General features: G+C 37.8%; 1 protein-coding gene across 3 annotated transcripts in view; it reads left to right on the top strand.

Moving 5' to 3' along the window:
• Positions 1 to 15,606, top strand: part of LOC311273248 (CUB and sushi domain-containing protein 1-like) — a 396,934-nt gene that overhangs the window by 330,425 nt on the left and 50,903 nt on the right. For all 3 annotated transcript variants that reach the window (XM_084380198.1, XM_084380197.1, XM_084380199.1), the window contains 6 exons: positions 74 to 190; positions 829 to 1,038; positions 3,284 to 3,472; positions 3,982 to 4,159; positions 11,436 to 11,581; positions 13,464 to 13,544. In XM_084380198.1, coding sequence (XP_084236324.1) covers positions 74 to 190; positions 829 to 1,038; positions 3,284 to 3,472; positions 3,982 to 4,159; positions 11,436 to 11,581; positions 13,464 to 13,544 — 921 coding nt within the window. The remainder of the gene's footprint in view (positions 1 to 73; positions 191 to 828; positions 1,039 to 3,283; positions 3,473 to 3,981; positions 4,160 to 11,435; positions 11,582 to 13,463; positions 13,545 to 15,606) is intronic.

The following is a 15,606-nucleotide window of genomic DNA, read 5'->3' as shown; positions in this document are numbered from 1 at the left end:
ATGATGATTGCTACTGTGCGTTGCTCATACGTTGCCTGTTTTAACAAAGTGTTTTCTGTGCCTGTGGTGCCAGCTCGGTGTGGCGGGGTGTTGTCTGAGATGAGTGGTGTCATCCTCAGTCCAGGTTTCCCTGGAAACTACCCAGGCAACCTGGACTGCACCTGGCAGATCACCCTGCCAACAGGATATGGTAAGTACTATGGGATCGAGGAGCATTCCTGAAAAGATTGTGTCACTTTCAGTACATCTGTTGGTGTAGTTGGGGAACATAGAACCTTCTCCTTCTTCAGCAGTAACACATGGTTTATTGAAAGCTTCACCACATGTTTAATTGGAGGCTGACACATGGTGTGTGCTGACTAGAGTAACGGATGGTTTGAATAGCACATAGTTTTTCTTTTATATGCATGACATACGAGTCCCTGTGTGTAATTAGAGCTAGGTCTTAGATGATAAGATGATTTTTATTTTCAGAGCTGATAATAGTATACTCAAATGACAACAAAATTATATTCAAGACAGCTTTATTGGTATTGTCTCAGTAGTTCTATCTTTGGTGCAAGTTGTCAAAATATAAAAATAACAATATACCAGTACCAGATAAAGATATGGTCATAAAAATAGATATCAAAGTGTAGAATACTGTGAACTTACTGCAGTTGGTCTAATGTATAATCTCAATATTTATTCTCAGATCTATAAAAAATATGCCATAAAATGATCATGATCATCATGATTACTTTTGCCATAAAAATCACATTTAGTCTAATTTTCATATTGTCATTACGTATTGTATATAGTCAATTATATTCTGTGTTTGTATCATAGGAGCCCATATTCAGTTCCAAAACTTCTCTTCTGAAGACAACCATGACTTCCTCGAGGTCAGGGCTGGACCACAGCACAGCTCTGCTCTTATTGGACAGTTTACTGGCTCGCAAATCCCACCAACTCTGCTGAGCACAACCCACCTGACAATCATCCACTTCTACAGTGACCACTCAGAGAACAGGCCGGGGTTCAAACTGAACTATCAAGGTGAGTTCTCATGGGATTTAAGACAAATTAAGATTGTTTTTGGTCTTTTTATTACAGGGATTTCGGCAGACACAAAGGCCATAAACCCTGAGGTGTTACTGCAGGCACTTCCAGCTGAAAGCTACCCCCTGAAGGGATGCTGAGGGATGGGTTGCTTGGTTGCTTGAATGATTTAAAAAAAATAAATTGCCTCTTCAAAAGTTCTGAATAAATTAACATCCAAACGTAGTTGCCGAATTACAAAGCCTTCCCAACTCAGAGAAATGAAGGGCAGGATGAAAAAACGTATTGCTATGAGGTTTTGAGCTTTGATCCATGGATGAGTCACACTAAAGACTTAAAAAACCTTATGGCTTTTCTCTCATCATTAAAAGAGATGGATTGTTAGTAAGCCCCTGTGAGAGACTGGCATCTTGTCCAGCAGGCTTTACTTGTAGCCCTGAGTGCTTCACTTCAAAGACACAAGAGATGCACTGTGGGCCTATATGCCAGCAGAACTAGAACAAGGCTTACTAACTTACACATAAGCTAACCTACATTCACATGAACGCAATATTTTTTCCTTTTGCTCCCAATTTGCAATGGCCAAGTCCCCTTACACTGTAGTCCTTGCCACTGCTAATTCCCATTGTATGAATGTGAACGTTGTGAATGTTTCCTCATATGAAGGTGCACCAGATGCTTTATTTTTTCAAGGGGCAGCACAGATCTTTGACGGGAGGATGAAATACCCACAGAGGTTCATGATGCTACCCTGAATTGTGTTGAATGAACACAAGTGGTAGTTTTTAGCCTGGATGCATGTTTTCACCCCTGCCCCACTCAATGATATAAGTTCACATTTTGTACTCAAAGCCTCAGAGGTGACATGTGACATGCCAGAAATCAGTGTGAATACACAAGAAAATTCAAACTGATGTTTCAAAACAAAGCCAGCTTGAGAGAAGAGGAGAAGCATCCTCAGGGATGGGTTAAATGAGGGCATCCACTGTGCAGCGCCCGCAGCAACTGACTCCACTTCTAAACCGATGCCTCGGTCAAGGGCACTGGCAGGAGAATTAATTCAATATACATGTTTTGATGATGCGGGAAAACTATAGCACCTGAAGGAAACCCACACAAGCAAGGGGAGAAAATGCAAACACATAAAAGGCCCTGCCCCAGCTGGGAATCTAACCCAGGACCACTGAGCCACCATATTGCCTGTTTTAAGTGTTCAATTAACTCTCACATTTCACCTTCTTGGTTGTAGTTTCATATCTGCAAGTGTATGCACTGCCATATGCACAATTCTTGCATATTATCTCAACATTTTCTGTTGTTTCTAAATCCTCTCACATTCCTTCCCCTTGATACTGCTTCCATATAGGATCCTTTGTATCTGTCATTTCCAAAATGTCCAGTTAGTTTTGTCAATATTTGTGATACATGTCAGTCGGTAAAAGTCCCAAAGGATCCCTTGTGGCGTTTCCCATCTGGACTTGGGACTTGTCATGGATGTGTGCAGCAGCACAAGTTTTGCTGCACACATTCTATGCTTTGATTGTGTTGTATGCTGCTCCCTCCCACATCTTAGACCCTGCTGCTGTGAGCATAGATTGTCTGTGAGACCTCTTTGCACAATCTGCACCTCGGGGCCTGTCTAGTGCTGCAGACCCTGTTTGAATTGACCTATTCTTGAGTGCTATCCCTCTCTCTCTCCTTGTGACTGGTTTTCCAAAACCAGCCACCTTTGCTCTCTGTCAATGGCACATCTAATAGCGGAGTTTGACTTGCCATGACACTCATGCAGCGTGAGATGTGCCCTAAATAGACCTGTGATGCTGATATTTCCTCAAGCAAGTGTTGTAATTTTATGCATATATGTGCCAGATAACTGTGAAGAAGATGAGATCCATTAATGCTGCTGCACTTCGAACCAGTAGCCTCAGTGGGCCATAGATTTTTTGTATGCCCTTTCAAGTCCATTAGCTGTAGATGGAAAATGGTTTGAATGCAATGAATAGCAATTTTTGTTTTGTAGTTACATTTTGGGAATTGGGAAGACAGAAGAAAGGGTTACTACAGTATGTAAGGTTGCACAGTAGAATACAAAGGAGCAAATACACAACTGCATTGTACTTATTAATCTGACTATAACTGTATGCCTGTATGCTTTTTCCTGTTGTATAAAAATTAGGTGAATCTGCAATTAAACTAGAGAATTTTCACACTGGAAATCATTTCTCTTTGTCCCTTTCTTTAGCCTATCAACTTCAAAACTGCCAGGACCCTTTTCCTTTCCCCAATGGTGACATCATCAACAGTGACTACGGTGCTGGCCAATCAGTAACTTTTCAGTGCTACCCTGGTTACGTTTTGATCGGACACCCAGTACTAACATGCCTGCATGGGACCAACAGGAAGTGGAACCACCCGTTTCCACGCTGTGAGGGTAAGAATAGTTTTATAATAGTTTTAATATGTGATGATTAATGTTGTTAAAAAACGTACACTTGTCATATTAGGCAGTTTGTTTTGTTGTTGTGTTGTTGCACATGTGTTATTATCGGTTTTACCCCAGGACATCCCCATCCCTCATGTACCGGTTGTAAATTTAAAATCCAGACGTTTACAAAATGTTGTTATCCTAATTGAATTTCAGTAAATTAAATCTCATCTTTCATTGGTATCACAAGCCAGCAATGTGAGCAGTTAAGTAGAAAGTAAATATTCCTGTGTCACTCGGATCATTTACTCCATACATCAGTAGCACAATCATTGCTCTTTTCACCACCACTGCTAATACTTCTACTACTGCAAATAATGATGGTAATTGTATTCCTCACTGTCTTCAGCTCAACAGTTACTCTTGTCCTCTTCTCCTGATCCTCGCAGGTCTGGCGCTTTAGAAAAAAGTGACAAATTTGCAAATAGATAATCTTATAACACTGCTTTTTACAGCTCCTTGCGGCTATAATGTCACAGCTGAAAACGGGACCATCTATTCACCTCAGTACCCCAATGAATACCCCAACTCCCAAGACTGCAGCTGGCTCATCACTGTTCCCCACGGACATGGAGTCTATATCAACTTTACCTTATTGCAGACGGAGCCTGTCACTGATTACATCGCCGTCTGGTAAGTCTGGGCTCGCTCACACTTGAACGTACATGCACACACACACGCACACACATATCCACACAAATGCATAAGCTTCTTTTCAATGTTACCCTTTATCCCGGGACTGATTGCATCAGTGACTGGTAAGTTTTTGAATGTACTTATAGTCTGCCTCCTCCCTGCACACTAATAAGAAGATAGTGAAGTTGTATCAACTTTGCTCTATTTTTTATTCATCTCTTTCTGTCTCTCTTACACACATACACATTCTTTCACACATACTTTCTGTGGGAAATATTTTATCAGTGATAACCTTATCCCTGGTGTTGATTGCATTTTTATTCATTACATCTTTTACTTTATACAAACACAGTCTTGCCTGTTCAAAGGTATATATCAGCATGTGTCAAGTGTTTGTGACTTTATCGTAAAGGAAGGTGCACACAAAGCCAAATGTATTTGTATATGGCACTGTTGATACACAGGGATCACGGCTCCATAGACTCTTAATACATACATACTCTGTGCTATGCATACACCGACTCACCAGCAGTAATAATAGGATTCAGTGTTGAGGTAAGACTGTAATACAGGGAGTGTGAGAGTAATGCATTTACAATGGGGCCACTGACCAATTCAATCTAACTCAGTACCATGGCCATACGCAGACCCGGAGAGGGCTGTGGAACTCTGGCAGTAATGATGAGATTCAGTGGGGAGTGGGAAATGTAATGAAAGGAGTGGTGGAGCTGGGTTCACAAATCCAACGGGACCCGGCTGGATCTGACAAGTTTGGGTCAGTCCAAGAGAAATTTCTCACTTAATAGCTCCGGTCAGCACAGTGTTTGCTGTCAAAAATAACACTGGCCTGTGTTTTATTAGAAAGAAAATTCAGATCAGGTAGGATTTTTGGGCCCTGTCATCTTTTGGTGTTTGTTTGGTTTTAAAAAGAAATATCGGGTGTTTGGTTGTGGTCAGTCTTTCATTTTCAGGCTCAAGAGTCAAACTCAAGGGAGTGAGCAGCTGAAATGCCCGCAGTGGGAAAGTAATACATTCACAGTCGGTGACTCCTCGCTTTCAATCTCGACAGCCACCAGAGCCATGGATATAGCCACGGAGAGGCGCGGCATCGAGTTATTTTGCAGTTGCAAATTGATTCTGGTGATGCATGTGTTTTCGGCACATTTCATGTGGAACAAAATTATTAAATCACATTCATAAATTGTAGGCTACCAGAAGACATCTGTAATGTAAGATTAGTGCATACATGTTGGAATGTTGCTCTGATCAATCTAGCTATATCTCAAACACATGAATATATTTGGGAGTGACTGGGGGCTGACACCAAACGGAGGAGTGTTTTTCTCAGACCCAGTGGGATGCCATTTACCTTCCAGGGCCTCAGATGGATTTAGAGTGGGTGATCCAAAGGTCTGCTGCTCCTGCATTACAGCCATGTGAATAGAAGAGTACTGAAACCCACGGTCACATTATTTACATTTGATTTGTCTGATGTAAAAAAAAAAATAAATACTGAATTCCAAACTACAGGTTTTACAGATATTTATACCTGCAAACATTCTCCAATAAACAATTTATTTTGTTTTACTCCAGACAGCTGCACTATATGTTTGCACAGGGGGACAGCTATCATTGCCCTCCAGTTGTTGTCAAGTCAGATCAAGTCAGTTGCATCAGTGACTTTGGCCACCTTTTTTTTTTTTGACAGAGAAGAATTCTCTGCTCATCTTTTATTTAACAGATCTTATATTATATCTAATTTTCTTTTAGTGTTAAGGAATGTGTTTTATGAGTCTTTGGGTGCAGACAGAAACTGATGTGCTTTTCATGTGGAGCATTGGAGCAATGTAAGAGGTTCAATGGATTGACAGTCAATTAAATTTCATTTTGATTATGAACATAGGCTTTCTGAAACAGCCTTCTGAAACCTTTTAATGTTTCAGTTAACTGTTAATAAAACTGGATAACTGACTCTATCTCATTTTACTCATAAGAGCTTAAGATTGGGGCCACTGCTTTTGTCATGATTTAGCATTTGACTGTTTGGATTTCTGAATTCAGTTGGACATAGAATGGAAGGAAGCACAATATGCCTCGTGTGAGCTGCTAGGTTAATAAGAAATTGATTGGGAGCATAATTTTAATTAAATTTGGAACTTGTAATGGTTAACTCTAGAGTTTGATCCCAAAATGAGTCAAACAAGATTTGAATAAGCAAACCAAAGCACAGAAATTATATTCAATTTATAAAATTACCAAACATATTGCAGTGTGCATTTTTTGTTATTATTTTGGGTATAATAATAGTCTGTTGAGTTATTTTAAGACACTGGAAGGAAACAGAGGCCCCAGCAATGAAAGAATGGGTTAGTGCAATTCTAGTCTGACTCAATAAATGTGGACTATGGGTATAAACCTGCCAGGGGTGACTGTTTCCTTCCTTCAGGAATTTTGAAAACCCATGCAGATAGTCTGCATGGGTTTTCAAAATTCCTGTCTCTATAGAAAACGACAACAACCTCTGAGCTAGCAAATAAAAATAACAAGTTGCCTGAGCTAAGGGTATTCTTATCTTTTCTTTTGTGTGGATTTAACCATTTTAAGGCTCCCCACGCCTCCCCAGACAACAAGTTCACCCAGACACTATTTTGCAGGGACACCATCGCTGCATCCTGGGCTTTGCACCACAGAAAGCAATTGTTGTTTTGATGCAGCCATTCCCAAACTTAAGAATGACTCGGCCCAATTTGAAATTGGAAAAATCTTCTGGGGCCCACCCAAACTTTTACTCACAACTCTGATCAACACACAAGACTAAGATGGAGTATTTTCCTTTTATTTTCATAAACACCATCTTTTGAAGGTATGCTTTATCGAATAAATGGCGATCGGGAGGAGGAGATGTTTCCCCTCGGACGAGTTTTGGGCTTCTAGTAAATATCTAAATATCAGTCATATCAGTCTCCTTTGTGACTCTATGATCCTGAAGTATGACTCAATATATACAGTATGTATATTTGTTTCCCATTGTAGTGGTCTTGTTTCTTTTTTCTTTTCCTTCCTAATTTATTCATGTCTTTATTCATTTTTGCTGGATTTATGTACTTAGTCTGCTGCAATAATATTTAAATTGTGCCATGTGTTCCTGTATCCTGGAACCAAATATATATATGTATGCCACAAGCATGTCAAAAACTAAAGTTCAAATGAAAAAAAAATATATTGCATCGATATGAAATTTACAAATTAAAGCTACTGGCTGAGATTTCTTCATAGTTACTGTACATGTTAAGCTGACTCTTACAATCACCAGTCAAAGTCAACGAGTGTAGTTTATGATCTAAGGAGCATACACTTAGACTTAGACTCTGATCATTCATTGTACCACTGCTGTCAGTGGATATGCTGATTTCCTCCTTCACCGGCCACCTCCTGTTCTGGTTTCTCATCAGTCAACCTTGCAAGGGGTGTCTTTTTCCTTGTGCATTGCTATGTTCTGTGTAATCCATATTTCAGTGATGTGTGTCTGCTGGTTTCTGCCCTGTATGCCCCTGGTTTTTATGTGACAGCAGGCTGCATCCAGATGTCAGGGACTGAAGCCAAACTGTCTCTGTGGTCTACCACCAGTTGTGTTTGGCTTATTGCCTAATATCACTCAACCATTTCTAACAGTGGGCTGTGGATCTAAGACCAGAGCAACACAGTGGTTTATGATGCTGTATATTCACTCACATGTGACAAAATCAAACACAGTATTTTTTTTAAAAAAACACAATTTACCAACGTTACAAATATTCTGCTCTATTGATGTTTTTTAATGATTTAAACCATCCTAGATATGAATCTCTGAGAAAACAAGGTGGAAATTATTTAAATTTATAGAGAAATGTATTGTTTATTTCACTCAACTAGTCAGACAAGCTCAGAAAATCACAGCACTCAACTTTAATGCAGCCTGTCTGAACAAGAAAAGATGACATTTAAGATACATCACAGAATCGTTAGAAATAATGTTTCATATTTTTTACCCAAGGGCGTCATTTTGTGTGGTAAAGTGGTGGGCTCGAATGAAAAAAAAAAACATTTCAAACAGTCTTCGCCATGCTCAGCATAAACCGCACAAAGTGACTTATCACTCATTCAAAGCATAAGATTTTAATATTGATACGACAGAACATTAAAATTGGAGTAGGGATTAGATTATTTCTAATTATTTGTCCATATTTTCAAAACAAACTTAAAATCATTGATTAGATTTTTTCATTCATTATTATACAATTCCACACTATTGATTCATACATTGCACACATTAAACTTAAATACCAGATTTGACTTGAGCCTGATTTACAGCAACCAAAACTGTACTTTACTTCACATTAGGTTTTGAAAAAACTAGCAAATAAGATGCAATGATCTTAATATGTTTGCAACCTTAGGCTATTCTAGATAGCTAATGTAAGCCGATCCATTTAATTAATTACATTCTGATTTCACAGTATATACTGATCACATTATTATCTAATGAACAATAACTGTTTTACAGCACATGCTGTAGGCTGTTAGTTTATATAGTGCGCTGTTCATATTTGGTCCTGGGTTAAAATCAGTCAGTTTCAACTGCAGCTGCTGATGGAGAGCAAACCATACTCATTTGTTTTCCTAACATTTCTTGGTGCAAGCTCTATTTCTGAACATTTGTAACAAATTTTGCTTTTAAAAAATGAGAGACATCTGTTTTCTTAGAAGAGGTTTTTGTGATGGATCCACTGTTCTGTCTATCATGTAACTGTTGTCTGCTTTTACTGTACAGAGAAGAAAAGGACTGATTTATTTGTTTGTGAATCAAGTCAGCCACTATTGCTCATTGTCAGCGTTAATGTATTCCTCCCAATCCCACTCTATCCTCAACCTCACTGTGCTTGTGGCAACCATCTGTAGTAGTCAGACAGAGTGGATAAATAGACAGTGCTTAATCTTAATGAATCAAACTTATTTTTATTCTTCATTTTCAGGGGTAAGACTCACTTAAAATGTGTCTCATTCACTCTTGCGGGTGTTGATATTCACACCAGAAGCTTTGTTGTTTGCCAGCATCTTATGGCATGAAGGTACTGACTTCATTAAATGGCTTTCACAGGAGCACATTCTTACTTCATCGAGGGAAAAGGTCGAGCTGAGTCTAGGTTTTCTCTTTGCTCTTTTATAAATTCTGATCTTTAGAGAAATAAGTTTAGATAATAAATACAGACCCCAAATACATTTTTCAATAAATTCAATTGTAAGGTTTTTCCAAAAAAATGCTTTTGGGTTTGTGTATTTTTCAGTTAAAGCAAAAACAGAGCCACAAAATTCTTACTAAGTTTTGATTTAAATGACCCAAATAGCACATTTTTGGATTCTCCAAATGAGCTCCAACACCTTCAGAAGACCTTAAATTATTAAGGAGCCAAGAGTCCCAGGCACTCCTCATGAATTAAAATTTAAAAACCCTTGTTTAATCCAATGGCATGTTCATTAAAAACCTAAAACTGGGCATTTAGGAACTTTAGAAAATGTAACCTTTCAACAACATTCAATATTTAATGAGTGAAGTTAAGCCTTTAATCCCTGGGCTTTGTTCAATGAACTCGTTTGAAATTGGTGAAAAAAGCAAAGCAAAGAAAAAAAAAACTAAAATATTTTTTGCAATGAACAAGCATGTGGACTCACCAGATATGTGTTTTATTTTAAAAGCAAGGGCTTCTTTTGGTTTCTGTTCCTCCCTGTTATTAAATCCAGACAGTGAAAACAAATGCACAACCAGCAGTCCAATCTCATTCAAAGTCCAATCTCACCCCGACACCTGATTTTGCTTTACAGCCATGGTAGACACATTCACCAGCACGTTGTTGATGTCTGACGCCAGTCAGCAGTTTGTTTATTCAGTGTGATTTTAATAATCAAATCACACCCGAATGTACCCATTTAAGTTTTTCATCACGCTTATGGATTTCCATTAGAAGGAATCTACAGAGGCAGTTTTGAAGATAATTGTAGATTTGTAATAAAAAATATTTTGGGCTGACGGGGGGTGAATTTTTGCAAGCAGATCAATGTGAATAATCTATATGTTTTAACACACAATAGAAGAGAAAATAAAAACTGTTGCAGATAAAATTCATTGAGGTTGAACCTGGGCAGATACAATGCATGATAAAGGTTTTATAAAGTTATTAATTTATTCCCATGAGCTCTCTGTAATTTGACATTGGTTATGCTTATTTCATGTAATTTCTGTCCACTTTAAATTGTAATGTCCCAGGTTTATTAAGTGTTAATATAACTTGCTAATTATTCTTCTCACATAACTGTTCACTGTATTACATGCTGATATTATCTACCCACTCCAAGTGCAACATGAAAGCATTATTCAGAACACAAGTTAGTTATGTCAGTTGCTTGATCTGTAAATCACTTTTTATACGCTGTTAAAGCGTTAATGCATTCAGATTGTTACTCTGAGTCAGACTGCTCCACTTGATCAGTAGAGGTCATGGTGAGAGTTTATTCAAAGCATCTATATGTAGTGGCATATGTAATGGCATGAAATGTAATGGCATGAAATGTCATTTCAATAATGTCAGAAACATTTTTAAGACTCTCAGACAGATTGTGTGAAATCTTTCCTATTATAGTACCTACGTAGTATAGCCATGATACTTTAACACCTGCAAGAACACTTAAATGACAATCCTGGAGTGTATTCTTTTCTAATACTGTATGGTGACATATGATTCAAAAAATCATGTAACTTTTATGATTTTGTCTTGCAGACCCAAAATATTCTTATAGAACATAAAGGATATATATTATAAAGAAATTAGAAAGAGAAATTATAATTATGACAGTTATTACTAAGTTATTAAAATTATTATTCTGAAATCATATCACATTATTAATATTGTACTTTAGTATTCAAACACATCCTCCTGAGTATGTCATCCCTCCATTTCACTCCACATATTGAAAACAAAATTAAGTATTTGATGGATAAATCTTGGAATCTTGAACTTTGATAGTTCAACAGCTTTACTTGCAACAAAAGTGAAATCAGAGAAGTAAATCACTTTTCTCATATCATATGCAGAGTTACCAAAGTAAGAGTTACCATCTTTCTGCCAACTATGTGACTCTTGGTTTGTCTTTCTTTGCTGAAATAGGTTTGATTTATCCTGCTTTGAGTGACATTGTTTCTCTGTCACGCCCTCTCTCCCCTCACTCTCTCCACATGCAGGGACGGCCCGGATACCTCCAGTCCTCAGCTTGGAGTCTTCAGTGGCAACACTGCATTAGAGTCGGCCTACAGTACCAGCATGAAAGTCTTCATCCGGTTTCACTCAGACTTTTCAACTGGAGGGTTCTTCATTCTCAACTTTCATGGTACATATACACACACATTTACATGTTATATACTGTAGGTACACTCAGATATACATAAACAGCATGTACAGCAGATACAGTGAGACAAATATGAACACACAGGTATAGCGACAGATATCAGCCACAATTTTCCACTACAATTTAATGTATTTTTTTTTAAAATTATTATTATTATTAATAAATTATTATTATTATTAATAATTAAGAACTGAGTTCCTCAATGAAAAATACTTACTGGTTTAGGAATTGATTCTATTTTTTTCGCAAAAGTGTGTTGTGCCTTTTAGTAATAACTTCAGGTGTCAGTTCCATAATCAGTGAATAGTTATAGAGACGAGATGCTTTTCTAAAGTAAATAAAGTACTATAGATACTAGAATATGACCTTTTCTTCTTTTACACTTTTCCATTGCCATCTCCATCACTCTGCTCCTATTCACTATGTTTAGGAATGAACAAGTTTGTATTGAACGGAATAGGTCCGTCTCATGGTCTTTTAAAACCATTTTCTAAAGGGATCCCTAGTAGTGTGTGCCTAGTAGAGGAGCTTTGTTACTTTGGCTCTTAAGTTTTGATACAATGACACAGCCACAGCTTTACACCCTGTTGCTTAAGGGTGTGAATTACTTTCCTTAAGCTCAACAACTGCTTAAGGAGAGCACACACAAACCATATGCAATTGTGTCATGTAAATGTTTAGGATATTATTTAAATGATATTTCACTTCATCCTTTTTTTATTATTATCAAAATTTGCTTTTGTAATAAAACCAGTGAATCATCATTTGAAAACAGACCAGATCATCCACACTTTAAACACCTGTTTCACATTTTTTCACTGAGCTACTGTCAGAACCTGATTTATGAGCTTTAAATGAAATAATTAATCCCTCTTTTTTTCTTTCTTTTTTTTTTTGTATTTTGTTACTCAAGTGAATGAGAAATGTTTACTGGAGTGTTAATTCACTTCTGAAGTTGTTCTGAAGTTCTTCCAGAGTTCGATACTGTTGTTTTCTTGTGAAGTAAATCGTGTAGTGTGTCTTTGAACCCACAAGGCCACCCACAAACACTCAGCACCATATGTGAGATTCTCTCCTCATTTTCCCTTCAGCTTATGCTCAAACTATTATTATTATTTTATTCTGTATTTTTTGACTTCCAAGGAAAAGCAAACTTTATATTTTACATTTTCATCTGTCAGACTAGCATATGTGCCGATGAATCATGCTGCCCATGGGCAAGACATGTGCTAGATACCTTATGTATTGTTCATGAATAGCAGCATGTCAATATACAGTAAGCGGTAAGGTCACCTTCTAAATTTAGTATGTAAAAGATATGAACATGCACACTTACACAACATTAAACACCCTACCTCAGGGTCGGTAAATAATGCTCAACCCTTACAGTTCAAGGCAGCTAAGACACTTTGAGGCATAAAGTAACCTTATGTCAAAGTCATATCCTCTGTGACACGATGATACACGCATGACTGCCTTCTAAAGAACTGCCTGGATAGTTTAAATAATAAAGATCACAGATCACATCCACTGTCCCATCCTTCACATGGATGCTCTTTCCAGAGAGAAAGAGGCGACTGCACTGCTTCTTTCTATGATGTCAGTAACCTCCTTTCCAACAAAAGAATGAAGAGCAGTGAAGCAAGATATTTTTTTCGTGGTTCTCATGTCTTCGGTTCATATGCATTAGGTCAACAATCGAAAGATTATAAAAGATGCTTATGTATTATTTTCTCAACAGTCACACTCTCACTAATCCAACCTTCTCAATACAAACAGGAAAATATGTCAATGCCAAAGACTTTATTGTGTTTTCCCACTGAAATCTACAGTGCCTTTTCAATTTTTTTGCACCTCTTTCCAGCCTACCGCCTGAAGAAATGTCCTCCTCCTCCTGCTGTGGAGAATGCAGAGGTGATCTATGAAGATGAAGACTTCAAGATAGGTATAAATTCTTAATAATAACATTACTCTTTGACGATAAATAAACAGTTTTATTGAAACCAGGTCAGCTGAGCCTGCATGACAAACTTGGCTAATTGAGCATCCTTTTCAATGACATTGTTTTGTCCCAAAAAATTAGGGAGGATTTTCAGCCTTATTTAGTTTTGTGCATCTTAAGATCAAAACAAGTCTTACCTGGCAGGAATGACAAACTACCTGATCAGGCATGTAGGAGGTCATTATTCTGCTGATTGTAAATTACTCCACTAATGGGCTGCATTTATCTAAATATAGCAGGCCAACATTGATCTGTCACTGTTGATTTTATTTTGCTTTATTAGTGAGGCTGAGCTCAGCCTACTCCTGTGTGCACATGTGTATTTGGGTCTGTGAGACACCGTGAAACAGAAGAGAGATAGATTTACACAGAAAAACTATCGCTCAAGTAACAGGAGGACTATCATCACTTGATAATTAAGAATGATATAGCATTGTAAACACTCCTTTCACCACTGCAGTTGTCGCTAACCTGAGAAAACCTCCATATGTACATGAATCTGTTACAGAGAGATAAGAAAGCTACAGGAAATGTTATTTCTTTCTGTTTATTTTTGACATTCTGTGAAATACTGGAAACTTTTAACTCTTCTGGCCTCTAGTAATCCTTAAATTTAAACAACAAGGAATGCTAATTTGTTTCAAATTCTATGTCATTTTTGTCTGTTTGCACCCACTGTAGAAGTAAGTTTAAGTTTTGGGATGTGTTTAGCGCAGCTAAGAACAAATAAGGGTAAACAGCTGGCTCCATCAATGGAGAAAATAAGCCTTCCAACATCTTTAAAAGTGTCTTAATGGTATTTACAGTAAATGCGCTACCTTGTCAGCCAGCAAACTAGTCTCCAATACATTTAAATACCAGCTTGGACTTAATCACAAGGTTGTGAAGCACTCTTGCAAAAGTGTCTATTCTATTCACAAAGCCTATTTATACTGTGTTTAGCTATGCATAACACATCTTGTACCAGCCTCTTTCTAACAAATGTACTGTGTGGAAATGAAACACCAAATATGTTCTCCCAAGCTATAGAAAAAAATCAATTCTTTGGAGAAATAATCACTTGTCAGGTTCTCCATCTTCCCTCAGCTCTGTGTTATGTTGTGATTTACTCAAAGCATCTTGCTCTTAGGTTTGGTGACCTTTCAGATCAGGAGCTGTAATTCTTTTAAAAAAGCAGTCATTTCATCGAATCCGAGCAGGATCAATTTACCGTGCCAGTGGTATGCAAAGCCTAGACGCTTCTGGCAAAATATATAATCATTTCTCTGCAGAAAAGTCAACATTTTATGAATTCAGAAAAGATTTTTGAATGATTAGTTGATTTGGGGGATTTTTTGGTTTTGACTCCAAAGAAACATTTAGTACATTAGTTAAATTCCAGTGTCATGAAAGTCTTCATTTGCCCTCGCATATTAAAATAAATGTGATTAGATACGATGTTCCAAACAGTGATCCAGAGAGCGGTTGCACTACTCCAAAGTGTTTATTTACAAAGATGACATGAAATTATTGCCACTTGCACTACACCACAGCAGCACCAGGCCTGCACCTGTTCACAGCAAGAGTGAAGCCATTCTTTGTGACAGACTAAGGACCAAAGGGAGCTAGTTTGGGATAATCATACACAGAAATCTCACAAGTCCTCAGAACATTGGAGTTCATGTACTGTGACTTTTACATTCACAAAACCTGGCAGAACGGAGTACCTCAGAGACATCGCCTGCTTTGTTGTCGGTCAGTCTAACAGCCAATTAGACAATCTTTGAAGAAGCTCAAGGAAAGGTTGAATGTTGTTGTTTGTTCTGTTTAACAATTTTGAACATACTGTTTGCCATGGTATGCCTCCTGGGCAAAATCTGAAGCATCTCCCTGACAGGTGGTAGATCTCCACCTCTTTTAAGATGGCAAGCCTGTCAAACTTCTCCTCTCAAAATGGAGCAACAAAACCGACGTGTTAACTGATTGGGAGCTTTCTATTTACAAAATAAACATCCTAAGGGTTGGG

This window comes from Pagrus pagrus (genome assembly GCF_965226575.1).
Source record: "Pagrus pagrus genome assembly, chromosome: 1".
Lineage (NCBI taxonomy): Eukaryota > Metazoa > Chordata > Actinopteri > Spariformes > Sparidae > Pagrus > Pagrus pagrus.
This window is presented reverse-complemented; position numbering and strand designations above follow the sequence as displayed.